The sequence below is a fragment of the Ursus arctos genome, unplaced genomic scaffold (assembly GCF_023065955.2).
Source record: "Ursus arctos isolate Adak ecotype North America unplaced genomic scaffold, UrsArc2.0 scaffold_6, whole genome shotgun sequence".
Taxonomy (NCBI): domain Eukaryota; kingdom Metazoa; phylum Chordata; class Mammalia; order Carnivora; family Ursidae; genus Ursus; species Ursus arctos.
The window spans coordinates 23,739,302-23,756,478 of record NW_026623078.1 but is presented as its reverse complement, the minus strand read 5'-3'; the positions used below and the strand labels follow the sequence as shown (position 1 = coordinate 23,756,478).

The following is a 17,177-nucleotide window of genomic DNA, read 5'->3' as shown; positions in this document are numbered from 1 at the left end:
GTGTGCACCTCTGGGTGCCAGGTGCCAGGGCATCATCAGCATGCACAGAAAATCTCTGTGCTCATGCCTTATATTAATTATAAGGAAAGTCTAGGATTGGTGTGTGAATGTATCGCTTTATCTAACTTCATCTTCTCACTTCTATTTGTTTGTGTGTCTCTGCTAGGAAAGGGGGGAGGTACAAAGGATATTGTTACATTACAGAAATAGTACAGGCTGCTAGTCAAAAGAACTGGATTCTAATTCTGACTTTACCATTAACTAGGTAACTCACTTAACCTCTCTGGTTTTCATTTAAACCAGGTCATCTCTTCAAGTCATTTCTAATGTAAATGTTCCATAATTTGATGAGATCTTACTTTTGGATAAATCGTGAGTAAGGGCTGCTCCGCCCAGTTCCTCCTCCTCTGGGATTCAGGCCTTTGTCTTCACCCCCATTCAGAGCCACTCTGTCCCCCACCAGCTACCTACTCCAGGAAAATCTCATAGCAAGAATTCAACAGCGATGAAACAACATCCTTCATATGGCCCAAAGGAGAGAGATCTGAAGGGGTGTGGGGTTAGTCAGAGTCCAAAACACGTATCTTCTCTGGAGGAACCTCTTAGGCCTTCCCAGCTTCACTCATGGTCTTATCCCTTTCCTAGTTCTTCTGTATCCATTTACCCAAACTTCTTCCAAATCTACTTCCACCTCCAGATTGACCTCTAAGCTGATTCGACCACTGGGGACAGTGAAGGGGTCATAAAGGAAAGTAAGGAAAAAGTTAAGATCCATTCAAAGGGAAAAAAAGCTCACAATAACAAAAAGCAAGTTTCTGTATGCCCCCTATCAACATAAAACACTAGTTTCCTATAGAAGCTCAACCATTTCCTATAATTCTGATTTTCTATTAGCAACCTACATCTTTCCCAGAAGACACATTTCTTTGTTGTCTTATGTACATTTCATCTAAAAGTACATTCCATAGCACAATGATCCAACTATGGGCTGACTTCTTTGGAAACTGCCAACATTTCTCTTTCTACCTTCCTTTTGTTTCTAAGAGCAATTGTGGAATAGTATAGACCTAAAATGGGAGTTGAAATGTGTATTGCATCATTTGTCGCGTAGCTACAAAGGAAGCAGCAGAGCTAACCAGATATGAGCAACAGGAGATTTCTGATAAATAACTCATGGTTATCTAGAAGCTGAATTAAATCACAGACACCACAGTTTGGAATTGCATTTTGAACTGCAAAATTAGAGGTAACTGCCTCCTACTTATATGATAGTGTCATTTTAATTTGAAATGTGAGTACGATTTTATAAGCTTAGCATTCCATTCTGTGGTAGTGCAGAAAGCATTTATGTATTTATCAGGTTTTCATGCATTTAAATTTGGAAAAAGAGATGACCAAAAAAAAAAAAAAATCTGGGTGTCCCTGATGTGGATAGTATAATGGATGTTGATAGTATTTAGAAATAAAATGAATGAGATTACCTTTTTATGGGCTCAATATTCATCAATGAAAATATGCAACTGATGAATTCAGCCCTGTTATCAGTTTAAGACTTTCCCAATATAGAATAGGAAGTTAGAATGGATGCTTCTCTCACTGGGTTTGCATCAAACAGACCAAATGAAGATTGTACAACTCATGCACCTCTCACTTAACCTTCCTCTCTCTAATTTGGGAATAGAAAAATCCACAATTAATTTTGGATTCTGACAGGAGACAAAGGAGGAGCAGTGAAGTTCTGGGGGAATTTAAAATCTTGCTGCATCTCCAGCTGACCCTAGTTTGGGCCACTTCATCATGGAAGCATCTCCTGCCAATCATTTTTAAAAACTTGAGCCTCATTTCAAGAGACTTACTGGTCTTGCTTCTGCAGACTCATAATTTCTTTATTTGCTCTTGGGAAGAAAAAGCAGGTAGAGGTTTAAAAGCTAGATGTCCATACAATCCCATCTCCTTGTCATCATTCTTAACCATGCAGAAAGCTGATGGGACACTTTGTCTCTAGCAAAGGGGTATTTTCAGATACTGAGGTGTTGCCAGAGACAACTGGTTAGAGAAGTTAGGAGGGAGAGGAAAGAGGAGGATCCAGATCCAACCCTTATAACTGGTTGCTGCTTCCCCCATTGGACTGTGCATTGATAGACCTCCGGTCCCTCACACTTTCTTTTTCCCTCCCCTCTCATTGGATGTCTCTTTCTGACCCCAAATTTGACCTTTCATAGTAAGAGGTCAGTATGTTTTCACACTTGGGAAATCTCATTCAAGAATTTTTGTCAATGGACAAGTCATAAGAAGCCCTTCCATTTTAGGGCTCGTTGACGTCACCAAGGAGGCGATAAATATCTGTTGATATAATTGGATGTGAGATTCAGTGTTGAGATAGCAAAACTCTGCCCCTCGTTCCCTGGCAGGGCCCTATGATTTATGCAGGAGCAGAGGCAGCACGCAATCGAGCTGTCAAGAGAGCGTCAGCTTATTAGGCAAATGCTGCGTGGTTTCTGAAGAGGGTCGACGCTATAAAATCCCACTCCAGGCTCTGGTGTGGAGAAACTCAGAGCCCAAGTCCGTTGAGAGACTGAAGAGAAAGATAAGAGGGGAAGAGAAAGAGAGTGAGGACAGAAAGAAGGGAAGAAAACCCCCGAAAAAGCCCCGGAGACGTTCCTCTGCAGAGAGGCGGCAGCGCCCCACTCACCTGCAGAAGCACCTCAGAAGGTAGGGAGCGCCTAGACGGAAACGCGCCTCCAACTTTGCATTGCCTGAGCGGCCATGGTGTGCGCGGCAGAGCCGGGTGTCCCTGTGAGGGCATGTGTGTGAGTGTGTGTGCGTGCTTGTGTGTGTGTTTGCTGACTGTGTCTCAGGATTCCGGTAGTAGCCAGGATGTGTCAAAAGCAAACTTAGACGGCTGCTAATCGTTATTGGAACTGCCAGTTACTCCTCGCTGGCATTGTAGAGGAGTCCCCGCCATCGATCCGGACCCCTGAGAGAAGGACGCAAGGTCTGGGATGGAGAAAGAGGAGGAGGAGGCAGCAGTTCTCAATTTGGAGGACAACGCTGAAACATCCGGAAAGGGGAAGGGGGAGGGGGGTAGATGAGATCTAAAATTTGTAGATCTTCTGTAGAGCTCGGGGAATCAGTTTTTGGGGATCGTTAGGGGACTCAGAGACCCTTCGAGGGTCTCTAAAGAAGAAGGGTCACTCCAGCCTGACGAGGGGCTGAGCTTTGGTGCTGAGCCCTGTAGGCGTCCCCTTTCCTGTCCCCCCTCATTACTCCAACTCTAGAAGTCCTTGTTCGAGAGCTTCAGCACCGCGGACAGTGCCTGCCCGAACCCCTGAGGCACGTCTGTGGGTGTCATGTAGGAAGACCCCGAGCGCACCTCCCATTTGAGCTAAACTCTGACCAACTCTTTCTTTCTCTCTTCCCTTCTCTTATTCCGCTCTCCGCCCACCTCTGTGCAGCAGCGAGCGCCCCTAACATGCGGCTGCCGCTGCTCTTGTCCGCGGGCGTCCTGCTGGTGGCTCTCCTGCCCTGCCCGCCATGCAGGGCCCTCCTCAGTCGGGGTCCCATCCCGGGAGCCCGGCAGGCACCGCAGCACCCCCAGCCCCTGGATTTCTCCCAGCTGCCGCCTCAGCCCCAGCAGCCCCAACAGCCGCAGGCTCGGCCCGTCCTGCTCCGCATGGGGGAGGAATATTTCCTCCGCCTGGGTAACCTCAACAAGAGCCCCGCTGCTCCCCTCTTGCCCGCCTCTTCACCTGTCGCTGGCGGCAGCGGCAGCCGCCTTTCGCCGGACGAGGCGGCCGCCAACTTTTTCCGCGCGTTGCTGCAGCAGCTGCCGCTGCCCCGGCGCCCGCTCGACAGCCCCGCCGGTCCCGCGGAGCGCGGAGCCGAGAACGCCCTCGGCAGCCGCCAAGAGACACCGGAGAGGGAGAGGCGATCCGAGGAACCTCCCATCTCGCTGGATCTCACCTTCCACCTCCTCCGAGAAGTCTTGGAAATGGCCAGGGCCGAGCAGTTAGCGCAGCAAGCTCACAGCAACAGGAAACTGATGGAGATTATTGGGAAATAAAACGGTGCGTTTGGCCGAGAAGATGCAGCATTTAGCACAAAAAAAAATCTAAAAAAATTAAAATAATACAGTATTCTGTACCATAGCGTTGCTCTGATACCATTTGTTTATTTTTTTATAGCTTGAAGCCTAGACAATATACAGCAAGAGAGCCTATACTCCTTAATTAGCATGCACAAAGTGTATTCACGTGCAGTAACAGCAACAAAATGTTATTTGTATTGTCTACTTTTAGTTTCCATTTCCAGGTGTCTTTAATGGTGTTTAGAAAGTATAGACCCAGAAGGAAATGTTTTGAAGCAGACAGAAGTCACCCAATTTATTTTGTTGTGGTCTTAGCCAAAGAGAATGTCATTCTCTTGGGTGGGTGAAACAAAATCTGTAAGCTCTTTGAATCAACCTTTCCTTGTAAACGTTTCAGTAATAAAACATCTTTCCAATCCTTGGTCAATTTGGTTGTGTAAGAGAATGTTGAATATTTATATTTTTAATAAAAGCTGCAAAGGTGATCATGACTTTATTTTTCCTTTTCAATGTTCATAGGAGTAAAACTCTCAGCTCCTGGCTTCCTTCACCCTGACTTCAGCACAAGAGAAAACAAAACTCCTTGCATTAATTTCGTACTAAAAATACAAACATACACCAGTGGCTTACACAGATACTGCAATTGCCTCTCTGTTACCTCAGATTACTTCTCTGAGGTTAAGATAAATAATTTGGGAAGTTTCTTCCAGCTTTAAGACTTGATAATTCTATGAGTGGAATATCAATTCGTAATGGAAATAATAATTAATCCTGATTAACTATAAGATGTTAAATAATTGTAGAGGGCGGGGAAAGACAAAAGGCAAAGAGGAGAAGGGTTCGTGAGGCATTTCTCCAAACTACAGGGCCAACACTGCTTGTTTTGTTTTTGTTTTTAGTATGAGAAAGACTCACTTTATCAAGCTACTACTTTGGTACCATAAAATGAACTTTTTCTATGCTATTTTCCAGTGCCTACTTCTAAAAGGAGAAACTTGATAGCTGCTCCACTTAAAGCAATGAATTTAATTGCTACGAAATGGCACTTGGGAAAATGTTTCATATAAAAAAATATTTTGACTGTAATAAAAACTTCACAAATGCTCTTCTCATTTATGTCTATGCCAGTCCTAATCACTGTAATTCTTAAGAATATAAACTATGCATTTCTAAAATGGAACAGGCACATCCAATTAGTTTTACAATGCATTTATCTTTGGTAGTTGAGTTATAACTTACAAAAATTCAGTTGAATGTTTAATATTCCAAAATTAATTTGGATGTATGAACATGCTTCTTCCCTTGTGTCCTTTTGAATACACTAACTAATGTATTAATAAGATCACATGAAACACCGAATAAGTCATTATAAGACTAAGTTGTTAAAAACAGCATTTATTTAAGAGTTCATACAGAATAAAGTAATACTTATGTTTTGAAAGAGGCATTATGGTGGGACAAATAAAGCATGATTTAAATATATGTATGTATTTTAAATGTGTATTGTGTGTATATATATATTTAAATACATGCAGTTATTCTACAGTTCACCAGGTTGGTGCCTCAGTAGATACATAAGAAAGTAGACAGTTCCTGTAGGAAATTCTTTTTCAATTTAAGTGCTTGATATCTGCACATCTAAGATTAGAAAAATGTCACCAGAAATGTCCTAGGCCTTCAGCTGGACTATGAAAGTGTCACCAGAGTTAAGGAACATTTCTGGATATACATCCAGTGACACCTGTTATGGAAAAGAGGAAATCTTTGTAAAATGTTTCATATCTTTGGTCAATGATTTACCTTTTGTCCATATACTGATAAATCAGTCACTTCTGAATTAACACTGAATTTCACTGACCAACTGCATTGTTGAAGAAGAAAGAGAGTAAGAGCTACTATGATATTATAACAAAAGCCAGTGCCTATTAGAGACAAGAGTGTAGTGCACACTTTTTCAACACTTGCCATTTGTTACAGACGCACACACACGTATCACACCTACATACTCTTCATTAGGTTTCCCACACAATAAAAGATTTGCATAAGATCAAGTTTCTTTTTCCAATCCTTTTGGCAACTGTTTTCTCAGAATTGTTTTCCCTCTGGAAAGTCATCTGGAATTAAAGGGTTTTTTGTTGTTGTTGCAGAAATTCTGTTCAGAGGTCCCTTTCATCACCTGCATCATGTTAATTTCATCTAGGTTCCCTGCTGCTGGTGTGCATCTCAGCCAGGCAGACAGAGGGCAGCAGCTGGAATGAACATCATTCATTCAGGGAGTTCAACCAGGAAAAGGAGAAGACATGACGAGCTGGCTCAGAATCAGCTCCATTCCCACTCCCTGAAGCTGCGGCCTGTACCTGGAGGGGAGGGTCCTCAAATCCAATCTGCAATAGAAGAAAATCTGGATCAGAGGAAGAAGAGCCTAGTTCTTTGGGGTTGGTCCAGTCACTTTTCTACTCAGGAGAAAGGATGATAATAATAATTATTATATAGAGCATAATTATTATTAGGGATGGAAAGCAAGCTCAGGCTGTCTTGGCTATGGCCAAGAGCCATGAAAATAATTCACGCTCATGATCCAAAAAAGGGCAGCAGTAATGCATGCAGTGGAAGGAAGTTCTTGGGAAAGAGTCCAGACTATTTTTTTTAAGTCCACTTGTATACAATTTATGGAGATGAAAGTGTCATTGAACTAACAGGAATTTGCATTTAGGAAAGTCCACAGTGTACAACATGATGACCACAGTTAACACTGCTGACATATTTGAAAGTTTTTAAGAGAGTAGATCCTAGGAGTTTTCATCACAAGGGGGAAAAAATGAGGAAAAAAACCCATTTTTTTCTTTTTTTCTTTTTGGCATCTATAGGAGATGATGGATGCTAACTAAACTTATTGTGGTCATCATTTCATAATATATATTAAGTCAAATCACTTATACCTTAAACTTACACAGTGCTATATATTATATATGTATATGTAAATGGTGTATTTCTTTGCAAAGCTGCAGGCTTAGTTTTGAGCAAATCATGAATGAAAGAACTTTTTTTTTCTTTAGAGAATAACATCTAATGACATCAAAATTTCTAAAGAGATATCTATCTTTTATATAGATATCTCTATAAAAGGTATCTATCTTTTCTGGATACCAGACAAATACCGTTATGGTTTTGAAGTCATTGATCAATCTAATCTTATAAGTGAAATTTATTTCTGTTGTTTTGGGTTTAAAAAATAATAATGAAATGGGAGACAGTCATAAAGAAGTCTTGCTGAAATGCAATTTGATGTATATACTCAGACCCTTTGCATTTAAAGGTACTCTGACAAACACAGTTCTTCCTAGAGCTACCGAGGATAGGCTAACATATTCTGATGACTTCACTGGTAAAATTATCCCACTGGATTAGAATGGCACTGATTTCAAAGCAATGAGGTAGGCACATGCATTCAATGCAGAAGCCTGGGGTGATTTTGTGAAGTTGCTGAATGAATGGACGATAGAAAGCTGGCATGACAAAGCAGAATTTTGGTAAGTACGCTGTGTTGTTGCCACTTAAAATAGTTTCGAGTGAAAAATGAGTGCTTTTCCTACACCTTCCCAGAATTCACCCTAAATATATGTTTTGGGGTAATGTTTCAAGTTCACTAGAATTGTCCCAAGTCCTTATGGTTTGGGGAGTATCCTTCCAACTGCCATGTTGTTCCTTGATAGAAAGTTTAGAAGGGCCATGAAATCATACTTAGTCACAGCAGAATAAAACTGAAGCAAGTAGTTTTCCATGAAGGAATAGTTGAGACATCAAGTGAAATTGGGCTTTTTTAGAAATTGGGCTTTTTTAGACATCAAGTGAAATTGCTATTATGCTATCGGATTCTATTTGGTAATGGATTAGCTACCTCCGTGTCCATGAAGTTGATGCAGAAAAAGCAATATCCTGGCAGAATCCTGTGCCTGCTTGTGCACATGAAACTATTCTCTTCCCCACCGTAGTCAACCTTACTCTAACTAATTCTAAAAACAAAAAACCAAAACCAAACCAAAATAAAACAAATGAAATAAAAAAACAAACAAATAAACCCTCAACCCAAGTGATCTGGACATATCAGTCTGTAGAGACCTTTTTTTTAACCATGTTATAGGAATGAATACTGAATTCTGCCTAAACAGACCATCAGTGTGCATTTTGTAGCCTCTTTTCCTTGAAAGCAATCCCTAATCTCAAGGAATCTTCCATGACAGCTGTTCTGAAATATCTAAGGGGCAAAACTAGTTGGGTAAGGTATTTGCTGTAGAGGGATACAATCTTTGCAAAACTGCTGGTGGCTAACAAACCAGTTGGTACTGCTTTTGGGATTTGTGTATATTTTTGTGCTTTTCTGTACTTGAGATGAAAATCTATCTTCCATTGAAAACGTTCTAGCTGGTCGTACCTGGCAACCTTCAAAATTTGGTATCCAGTAGTTTAAGTTGCTCCTTTTACATCCCTATGTTTCATGCAGTTATTAGATTTCTGTCTGAATGATATGGGCAGATACTGTCTTTCAGAGAGGAAAGGCCATTGCCAGAGTGGGTGCCAAGAGCAGAGATTTATCCTGAGTATTTTCAGGTGATTACACCATCTCTTTGGTCTTGTTTATGTAAATCTGGGGACCCACCAACCATCTCAGCAAAGAAGTTCTATGCCAAGAGGTTGAGCCTGGCATAGAATCTCAGACTAACCACTTACTAGCTATATGACGGATAAGTCAGTTAACCTCTGACTTAAAATACCAAGGTTTTTCTTTTTGCAAAATAGAGATGAGACCCTATCTCGCAAGGCTGTTATAAGTACTGAATAAATAAAGTAATACACCTAAAGCACTTTGCACATGCCTCACTTATATTAAGTGTTTTTTAAAAATGTGCATTTCCTCCTTCCCTCTTCCCCCCTCCCCTCTCCTCCCTCCCTCCTTCCTTCCTTTCTTCTTACATTAGTGAAGATGCTCCCCTACCATGCAGGATCACCTGGGAACTGCCTATGAGGAACTACATACAACAGCAGTGACCCCTAGTAAGGAAAGACAGTTATATTTGCAATGCTCATCTTGTCAGAATTGGTTATTATAGGATTTAATTCCTGTGGCATATTATAATCATGATTATCCATGACCTATCTGGTGTATTTCCAAGTAGCCCAACTTTATATATAGCTCTTTCCTAAAGGAAGAATGAGTTAAAGATTTAGAAACCTCCTTTCTATAAGTATAGCCCATTAAATCATAAGCAGACATTTGTCCTATAACCTTCCTCAAATAGAATGGTATATACGTATTCCTTTAAGTAGCTCTCCAAATGCTGGTTCTCTTCCATCACAGAAAATGCCATTTCTTGGGAATACAGATGTCCCATGAAGCTGAACAAAGGACAGAAATGACAAGCACTGAATTTCCCTACCGGCTTTTGAGTCTGTCCTGCATTTCAGTCTACTTTGAGATGTGTAAAAAGATGAAGAAAGGATTATTAGTCCTTTATTCTAAATTTTACACATTTTTGTCAAGTGACCAAACAAAGTTACAACCATCACCTAACACTATGCTGTGTGTATCACCATGGGGCTTCAAATAATTCAAGAAATGAATTTTTGTCATAAAAAAGAGCAGGAAATGGACTAGAGAGGCAGCATTTTTCCTGTCTCAGCTGCAAGATGTGATTCAGTCAAGATCCACAAAAGACCACAGAGGGGAGTGACATACATTTGCTTAGGAGAAAGACTACTTTTCTTAGATGAACTTGACCAGGAATGCCGGGTATTCATGAGCCAGATTCACGCAGAAACAAAATCCTTTCCTTGGATTTGTTTTCCCTGTTACTACCAAATGTTTTTTGAGAGGAAAAAAAATTAAAGTCAGATTATGGTATGAGGGTTTTACTCCATAGAAGAGTAGGGCGATGAGAGGTTCTTCCACCCAAAGCTGCATGATGTGCTGGCATCACCCTTGACAAGAGAGGTCATCTAGAACAATTTTTGTTGATGGGGATTAAGGAGCATGCATTCTTCCAGAGGCTTGTGGACATCTGTCTCTGTGCACAGGACAGTTCCAGATAATGGACAGTGTTTACTTGATCTGAACTGTGTGGCTGAGTGGTATTTTGACAAAAACTTGAGTTAGTTGCAACATTAAAAAATCAGGGGCAAGGAGGTAGAGAAATAGAAGCCCTTGTGCACTGTTGGTAGGAATGTAAAATGTAGCAGCTGCTATGGAAAATAGTGTGGTAGTTCCTCAAAAAATTAAACATAGAATTACCACATGATCCCTCAAGTCCATTTTTGGGCATATACTCAAAAGAGTTGAAAGCAGAGACACACAGATATTTGCACACCTATGTTCATAGGAGCACTATTCAGAATAGTCAAGAGTGGAAGCAATCCAAGTGTTCATCAATGGATGGATGGATAAGTAAAATATAGCATATACATAGAATAGAATATTATTCAGCTCCATAAAGGAAGAAAATTCTGACGTATGCTACAACATGGGTGAAACTTGAGGACAGTATGCTAAGTGAAATAAGCCAGTCACAAAATGACAAATATTTTGTGATTCCACTTACAGACTACAAGAAGTATCTAGAGCAGTCAAATTCATAGAAACAGAAAGTAGGATGGAGGTTTCCAGAGGCTGGGGGAAGGAGGAAAATGGGGAGTTGTTTTTTAATGGGTACAGAGTTTCAGTTTTGTGAGGTAACAAAAAATCTGGAGATTGGCTGTACAACAATGTGAATATACTAAGACTACTGAACTGTGTGCTCAGAAATGTTTATGATGGTAATTTTTATGTTATGTGGGTTTTACCACAATTAAAAATTAAGAAAAAAATAGACTTCACATTAAAATCTGGATTTGCAGGTTCTCTTGACAAAGCAGAAATGTAGCAATCCAGAACCTGCCCTTTGGACTGGATATGCGCATGCGTGCTCGCTCTCTCTCTCTCTCTCTCTCTCCCCCCTGATTTCCATCATGCTCACTACTCCCTTTTGCCTCCTCTGCTGCAAGGCTGGTTTCAGTGGCCATTTTTCATTGTGCTTGTATAGTTGCTATGCTCAGGAGTAAAGAGGAAAGCAAACTAAATCTTGTATTTATGATTTTATTAACATTTTTCTTTTACCTGGCTTGCTTTTTCATCAATTTACCTTTTTGGTCTCTAAGCACACGCAAACCTGTTGCTCTTAACCAAAGGCTAGTTTTTAGTAGGAAAGTGTCAAAGAAAAGGGCATGAAATGCTCAGTGGAGTCTTTGGCTTGATTTTTATGCTAAATGCGATGATTTTTATTTTTTAAGCCAACATGCTTCTTGTGGCAAGATTCTTGACAATCAACGCATGAAACTGTCTTCAGTGCTCAACTGAAGCCAGACGTGTCCCTGGGCACTTAGCAGAGGGATTGTCACTGGTGCAGTTCAGTGAACGTGCTCTCATCTTAGCGTGGGGGCATAGTAGCAGCTCCCTTTACCTAAATGCATCCTGCACCACATGATTCACTGGCTGCACAAAACCAAACAGATGCTTTCCTGATATGCATTCTGGCACAAACATGGGTAGTCACATTTAAGAGGGAAAATATTTTTTTAGCTGGCCCAAAGCAAAAGGGTGAGCTCTCTGATCAGTAACCAGTGCCCTCAGGCTCCCTCAAGGCTTCCCAGAGGCTCCATGTGGTGCCAGCCTCTGCTTTTCCCCAAATGATCATTTTTTCTACCACCGGTGATCCTGGTCCATTATCATTTAGCTGCCTGTGCTCAAGTTCCTCAGCTTATCCAGGTGATAGTAATGTATCTGATAAACTAAACGACGACTAAGACATTAATGGATGCTGATGTCTTAATGTACAACCCTGTCACATAGCATGGAAATGTCTATGTCTTATCCTGAGGGACAACTGTGGTGGACATGGGAGCCACTACGTCATGCCATTGAAGGGATATTGGGGGCAGTGAGAAAATTTGTGTCCAAGCCCCCACCCTTGGGCCCCATCTCCTCTCTGCTGCTGTGAATGCCAATCACAAAATCAACCTGACAGAAGGATCTGGTTATTACTGTTTGTTAAATGCCAGTCCTCCTTGGCTAATTCAAAAGGACGCTTGCCCATCTATAATGAAATCCATTTGCCTTGAAGGAATATGGATAGAAGGGTTAAAGCTAGACTTGAGGCTGCTGCTTGAGTGGGCAACCACCCTGTTTCCTGAACCTGCTAGGCTGGGTCACAGAATCAAAGCCAGATGCTGGGAACAGGTGTGAGTAGGATTGCTGAGGTCATGCTTAGAATGCTTATTCAGAAAGATTCAAGCACTGGCCTACTTCCTACTTAGCATTCCTGAACCGCAGGCCCTTGGATAGCTTAAGCCTTATGGATTCCAGACTGGAAAAGAGAGTACGTCCAAGAGCCTGAGCCAGGCATCCGTGTCTGAGGAATAAGTGGGTGCGTGGTCTCTAATTCACAGCTGAGGGTCTAAGCCCTGGAAATTCTGCTGGGCAGGTCTTCACCATGGGCATTTCTCTCACAGGAATGCAGACATTTCTGCTTGGCAGCGGGGCAACTGAGATGCATTAGGAAGCACAGAGCTGTGTAAATATAGCATGCTGTCCATGAATGCTAGAGGAAGAAGAAAATAGGTACACTCCAAAAGATCTATAGAAGGAAAACACCCACTACAAGCATTTTTTTCTTGGGAGGATCTGCAGCTGTACACACTAAGTAAAGAAATGGGTGAAGGGAGGGGTGCCTGGGTGGCTCAGTTGGTTAAGTGTCCAACTCTCAATTTCGGCTCAGATCATGATCTTGGGGCCCTGGGATCCAGCCCTGAGTCTTTGGGCTGTGCACTCAGTGGGGAGTCTGCTTGAGACTCTCCCTCTGCCTCTGCCCCTCCCTGCCATACTTTCTCTCTCCTCTCAAATAAATAAATGAAAGAAAGAAAGAAAGAAAGAAAGAAATGAGTGAAGAGATTTGATTTCGGGGCTTTGTTGTCACTAACTGCTGCTTCTTGCTAAGGGGAGAATAGGAACAAGAATAGTTTCCTCAGACTTATGAAACAAGAGGAAATTAAACCCATCCATTTTTTCCTAACCCAGAGGAAGATTTATAGTGTGTACTGTTTGGTTTGTTTTAAACATGGTATTTAGGCATTGATGGGGTCGGCGTGGGGAGCAGGAAGAAGCTAAAACACTGGTATCACAGCCTGGCAAACACTGAAAGCCAGCCTTCTTCTCAGATATGGACCTGATGATCATGTGCTCAGTATAGAGTGTGTGTTCTCACCCACTATGAAAGAAGTACTGAATGACAACACTGCTAATTAGATCATTAATTCCTCACAGACAGGAGCTTCTGTGCCTTGTGTTAGACAAATAGGCCAAACAAATTCTCTTCTAGAGTCTTGGGAAGTTGATAGTATTGTTATGCCCAACTTATAGATGAGAAACCTCAGGCTCAGGAGGGCTGAGGACCTTGCTCAAAGTAACTCTAACTAAAGTGCCGAGAATTATTAATAGTGACCACAAATCCAAAGAGAAAAGCTAGTGCTGTTGAACGTGTGAGACTCACGGGAGGGGCCAATTCCACCATTGGAAGTCAGACAGAGAGAGGCAGGTTGGTCAGCAGTGTGGGGTGCAACTAAAGGATCGGGGTACTGTCATCGCAATGGTCAGCCACATGCCTGCGAGCAGTGGAGGCCTAGAACGACCTCTCTCTGTGCTGTGAGGCTGTGCCAATGCGTCAAGAGCGGTGAATCAAAGCAGGGGAGCCTCTGCTTCAGTCATCAACCCAGGTGAGGTGGGGATTCACTCACTTGGCTCAGATGCGAGCTTGGTGTACAATATATTGCACGCTCACACTCTGGGGGCGGGGCACGGGATCACTGGGCTCTAAGCTCCTGCTGCTCTGTGACCTTGAGCAAGTCAGGCATCCTCTATGATCCTCCACCATAAAATATGTAAGTGTAACGATTCCTACTGTACAGGGTTGCCGTGAGGTTTGAATGAGAGAACCTCTGTGGAAGACTTTGTAGGTGATAAAGCAACGGACACACACTAGTTACAGCACTACTGCCACACGGCATTGGTTTTCCAGATGGATTAACGCGGTGGTGGGTTAATTCTTCGTGGGTGGTAGTGGAAGAAAAGGTATTTCATAGAATTCACTGAGATATGTAAACAAAGATAGAAAAAAATCCACATAATGTGCAATACTAGCAAGGGTCTTAGGTTAAATCAGAATAACAAACAATTTTAAGACACAGGAAGCAAAACTCAACTAGCTATGTTGTAACAACATCCCCAGAGAGCTCTCCCTGGTGCCTGCGTTCCTGTTTTCACAGAATTGTAGGGCTGCAGGCACAGGTTGCCAGGGGAATGAATTCATGATACTGCTCACACACAACTTATATTATATTTCCCTCTTTCAAATGAATACATCCATTTTAGCTTCCTATTAAGGTAAACTTTGCCAAGGATGCTATTTGATCCTGAGAAATATAGCCTACAGTTTTAGTATAGATATTTTTTGTCCTTTTAGTAAAGCCCCCAAATTGACAGTTATTAGGATGTCACTTCCCCAACAGGAAAAAAAAAAAAAAGGCCAGAAAAAGAATTGCAGTTGAAGAATACGAATGAGAAAGCAATAATGTTAATGTAATGGCCTCATTAAAACTTCCTTAAGAAAAACCTTACTCTCTCCTAAAGCTTTTTCTATGTAAAATGACTGCATTTTATTATCATAACTTCTTATAATTGCTAGAGTTACTAAGTCCTGTACAGTGTTATGCAGTAAATGTAGGCCAGTCCTGAGCCCTGATCAATTTTCTCTCTATTTTTACCAAGGTTTATTCCAGCATAGTCAGGCGCTGGCATATCAGCGATTTGTAAACTTGAATCTCCTAATTTGTAAAAAACACAAGCAGTCGCTCTCAGTAGGGATTTCTGTTTGAAAATAATTTGACACCCTGAATCCCTCAATTAAATTTAGAGAACATAGTTAAATTTTCATTCATTTCAGTTTGTTTTGGAAAATTAAATAGATCATTTCAAAGAACACGGGACCTGTAGTCACACTCATGGGAAATCATGTTCTTGGTCTCCTGCTTTATTTTTTTAAATGTTCTGTAATACCTTGTGAGATTAATCTCACTCAGAAAACCAGCTTTCCAGCACTCTAGTCTCCAACATCTCTGACCTCTCAGTCTCAAGTGGCAACTAGAGTTGATATTTGCCCTGGAAATCAGAATGAGGGGTCAAAGATCATTTGCATGAAAATAATTTTATCTTTTCTCATGTGATACCTGTGGAGACCCAGGATTCCACATGCTGCTTCTCCTTGGAACTTCGGCCTAATGTTCATTCTGATTTAGGAAAATATGAATATTTTCTAGGAGACCGAATCTTGAGATGATGAGAAATTCAGTAAGGTCTCAGATCTGGGGACACATATATTGGTTTCTGAGCACCTAGGAAATAAACCCTTCAAGAAAGGTAAAGAGTCTGCAAGCCCCTGCTTGTTAAACCATAGGCTGGCTGGCTTTCTTCCTTTTTTCCTTCCTTCCTTCCTTCCTTCCTTCCTCTTTCTTTTTTCTCCCTCCTTTCCCCTCCCCCATTCTCTCTCTCTCTCTCTCTCTCATGAAATGTTTTTTTATTTTTCTCTGGGAGCAGCTTTGTAACCTCACAGGATAACATTTATTGTATCTGAATTGGGGACTAAGATGGTATGGCCTGGTTTTCCTTGGTACCACTGGCCCACTGGCCTTGACTTCCACACATTCCTTTTGCTATTTTAGAGTGAAGAGCTTGAAGGTGTAGGGGACCCATGTGGTTCCTAGGTTCTGTGCCTAAGCCCATGATACGCTAGATAGGAAAGAATTTGGAAACACTTGAGGCAGTAGAAGGGATCGTGTGCACCTGCTTGTCAACACTTGGATTGGGAAGCTTGGATCTTCTTAGCCAAGAAGACAACTTGGTGCTGGGAATCCCTGGCCCATGATAGGGTGACCTCTGCAGTTCTGTAAAAACTGGTTTAGATAAGACAAGGATTTAATTAGGGCCTAAGTGTGTCATGAAAATATACAGAGACATTAGCTTATACAGCAATTTACATCAGAACTAAAAATAGGACACCATAGACCAGTGACAACTAGTCATTGAATCATAAAGTTCAGCCTACTCACTTAAAAGCATTAGATAGGTCAGCTATTTCAGCTCCTGCTATGCTTGGCCCTGTACATTGCCGGGGGAGGGAGGGGAGACAGGCTGGTTGGACTGGGGCTATGAGGCCTTCCCTATTGCCAGACACCTGGTGCTTCTCAAGGATTGTCAACACCTTTCTTCTCTAGGCTCTCCCTACCTGCCTACTAACTTAAAAGATAGTACATGTGTGTGAGGAAGCTCTTTATACCCATTAAAGCTGGCAGACACATACAGAAGAGGGAGATAGAAAAGAATTTTGTTTTGCTTAACACTTCTCTTGGGATAAATTCTTCAAGACAATAGAACAATGCTAAATGTGAATCCAGCTAAACAGAGTTTCAAATGCATGAGGCAAGAGCGATAGCACTGCAAGAAGATATATACAAACCCACAGTTATAATCAGATATCTCAAACTTCTTCTCTCAGCAATTGATAAAACAAGTCAACAGAAAATCAGTAAGGATGTCATAGACTTGAACAACACCATGAATTAACTGACCTAATTGACATTTATAGAACACTCACCTAACAACAGAAAATACAATGTTTTCAAGGGCATGTGGAACATTCACCAAGGTTGATTGTATTCTGGGCCATAAAACATATCTTAAATTTAAAAGGATTGAGATCATATGAAGAATATTCTCTCTCCACAACAGAATCAAACCAGAAATCAAACAGAAGGATATCTGGAAAATCTCCAAATATCTAGAAAATAAACATGACTCATCTAAATAACTCATGGGTCAAAGAACAAATCCTAAGGTAAATTAGAAAATATTCTGAATTAAATGAAAGTGAAAATACAACATATCAAATCTTGTGGGATGCAGCTAAAGGAATGATTAGATGAAAATTTATAGCATTAAATGCTTATGTTAGAA

General features: G+C 41.4%; 2 protein-coding genes across 7 annotated transcripts in view; one reads left to right on the top strand and one right to left on the bottom strand.

Annotated features, from left to right (window-relative positions):
* Positions 1–3,472: 3,472 nt before the first annotated feature.
* On the top strand, positions 3,473–4,063 carry CRH (corticotropin releasing hormone). Its single transcript, XM_026516409.4, has one exon. The coding sequence runs from the start codon at positions 3,473–3,475 to the stop codon at positions 4,061–4,063; it is 591 nt and encodes a 196-aa protein (XP_026372194.3).
* A 1,403-nt stretch (positions 4,064–5,466) lies between these two features.
* Positions 5,467–17,177, bottom strand: part of TRIM55 (tripartite motif containing 55) — a 41,965-nt gene continuing 30,254 nt past the window's right edge. For all 6 annotated transcript variants that reach the window (XM_044390343.3, XM_044390340.3, XM_026516408.4 and 3 more), the window contains one exon: positions 5,467–6,471. In XM_044390343.3, coding sequence (XP_044246278.3) covers positions 6,349–6,471 — 123 coding nt within the window. In that variant the 3' untranslated portion in view covers positions 5,467–6,348. The remainder of the gene's footprint in view (positions 6,472–17,177) is intronic.

Bases quoted from the DNA above. Each gene is read 5' to 3' on its own strand.
- CRH (XM_026516409.4), top strand. From the start codon at position 3,473: ATGCGGCTGCCGCTGCTCTTGTCCGCGGGCGTCCTGCTGGTGGCTCTC.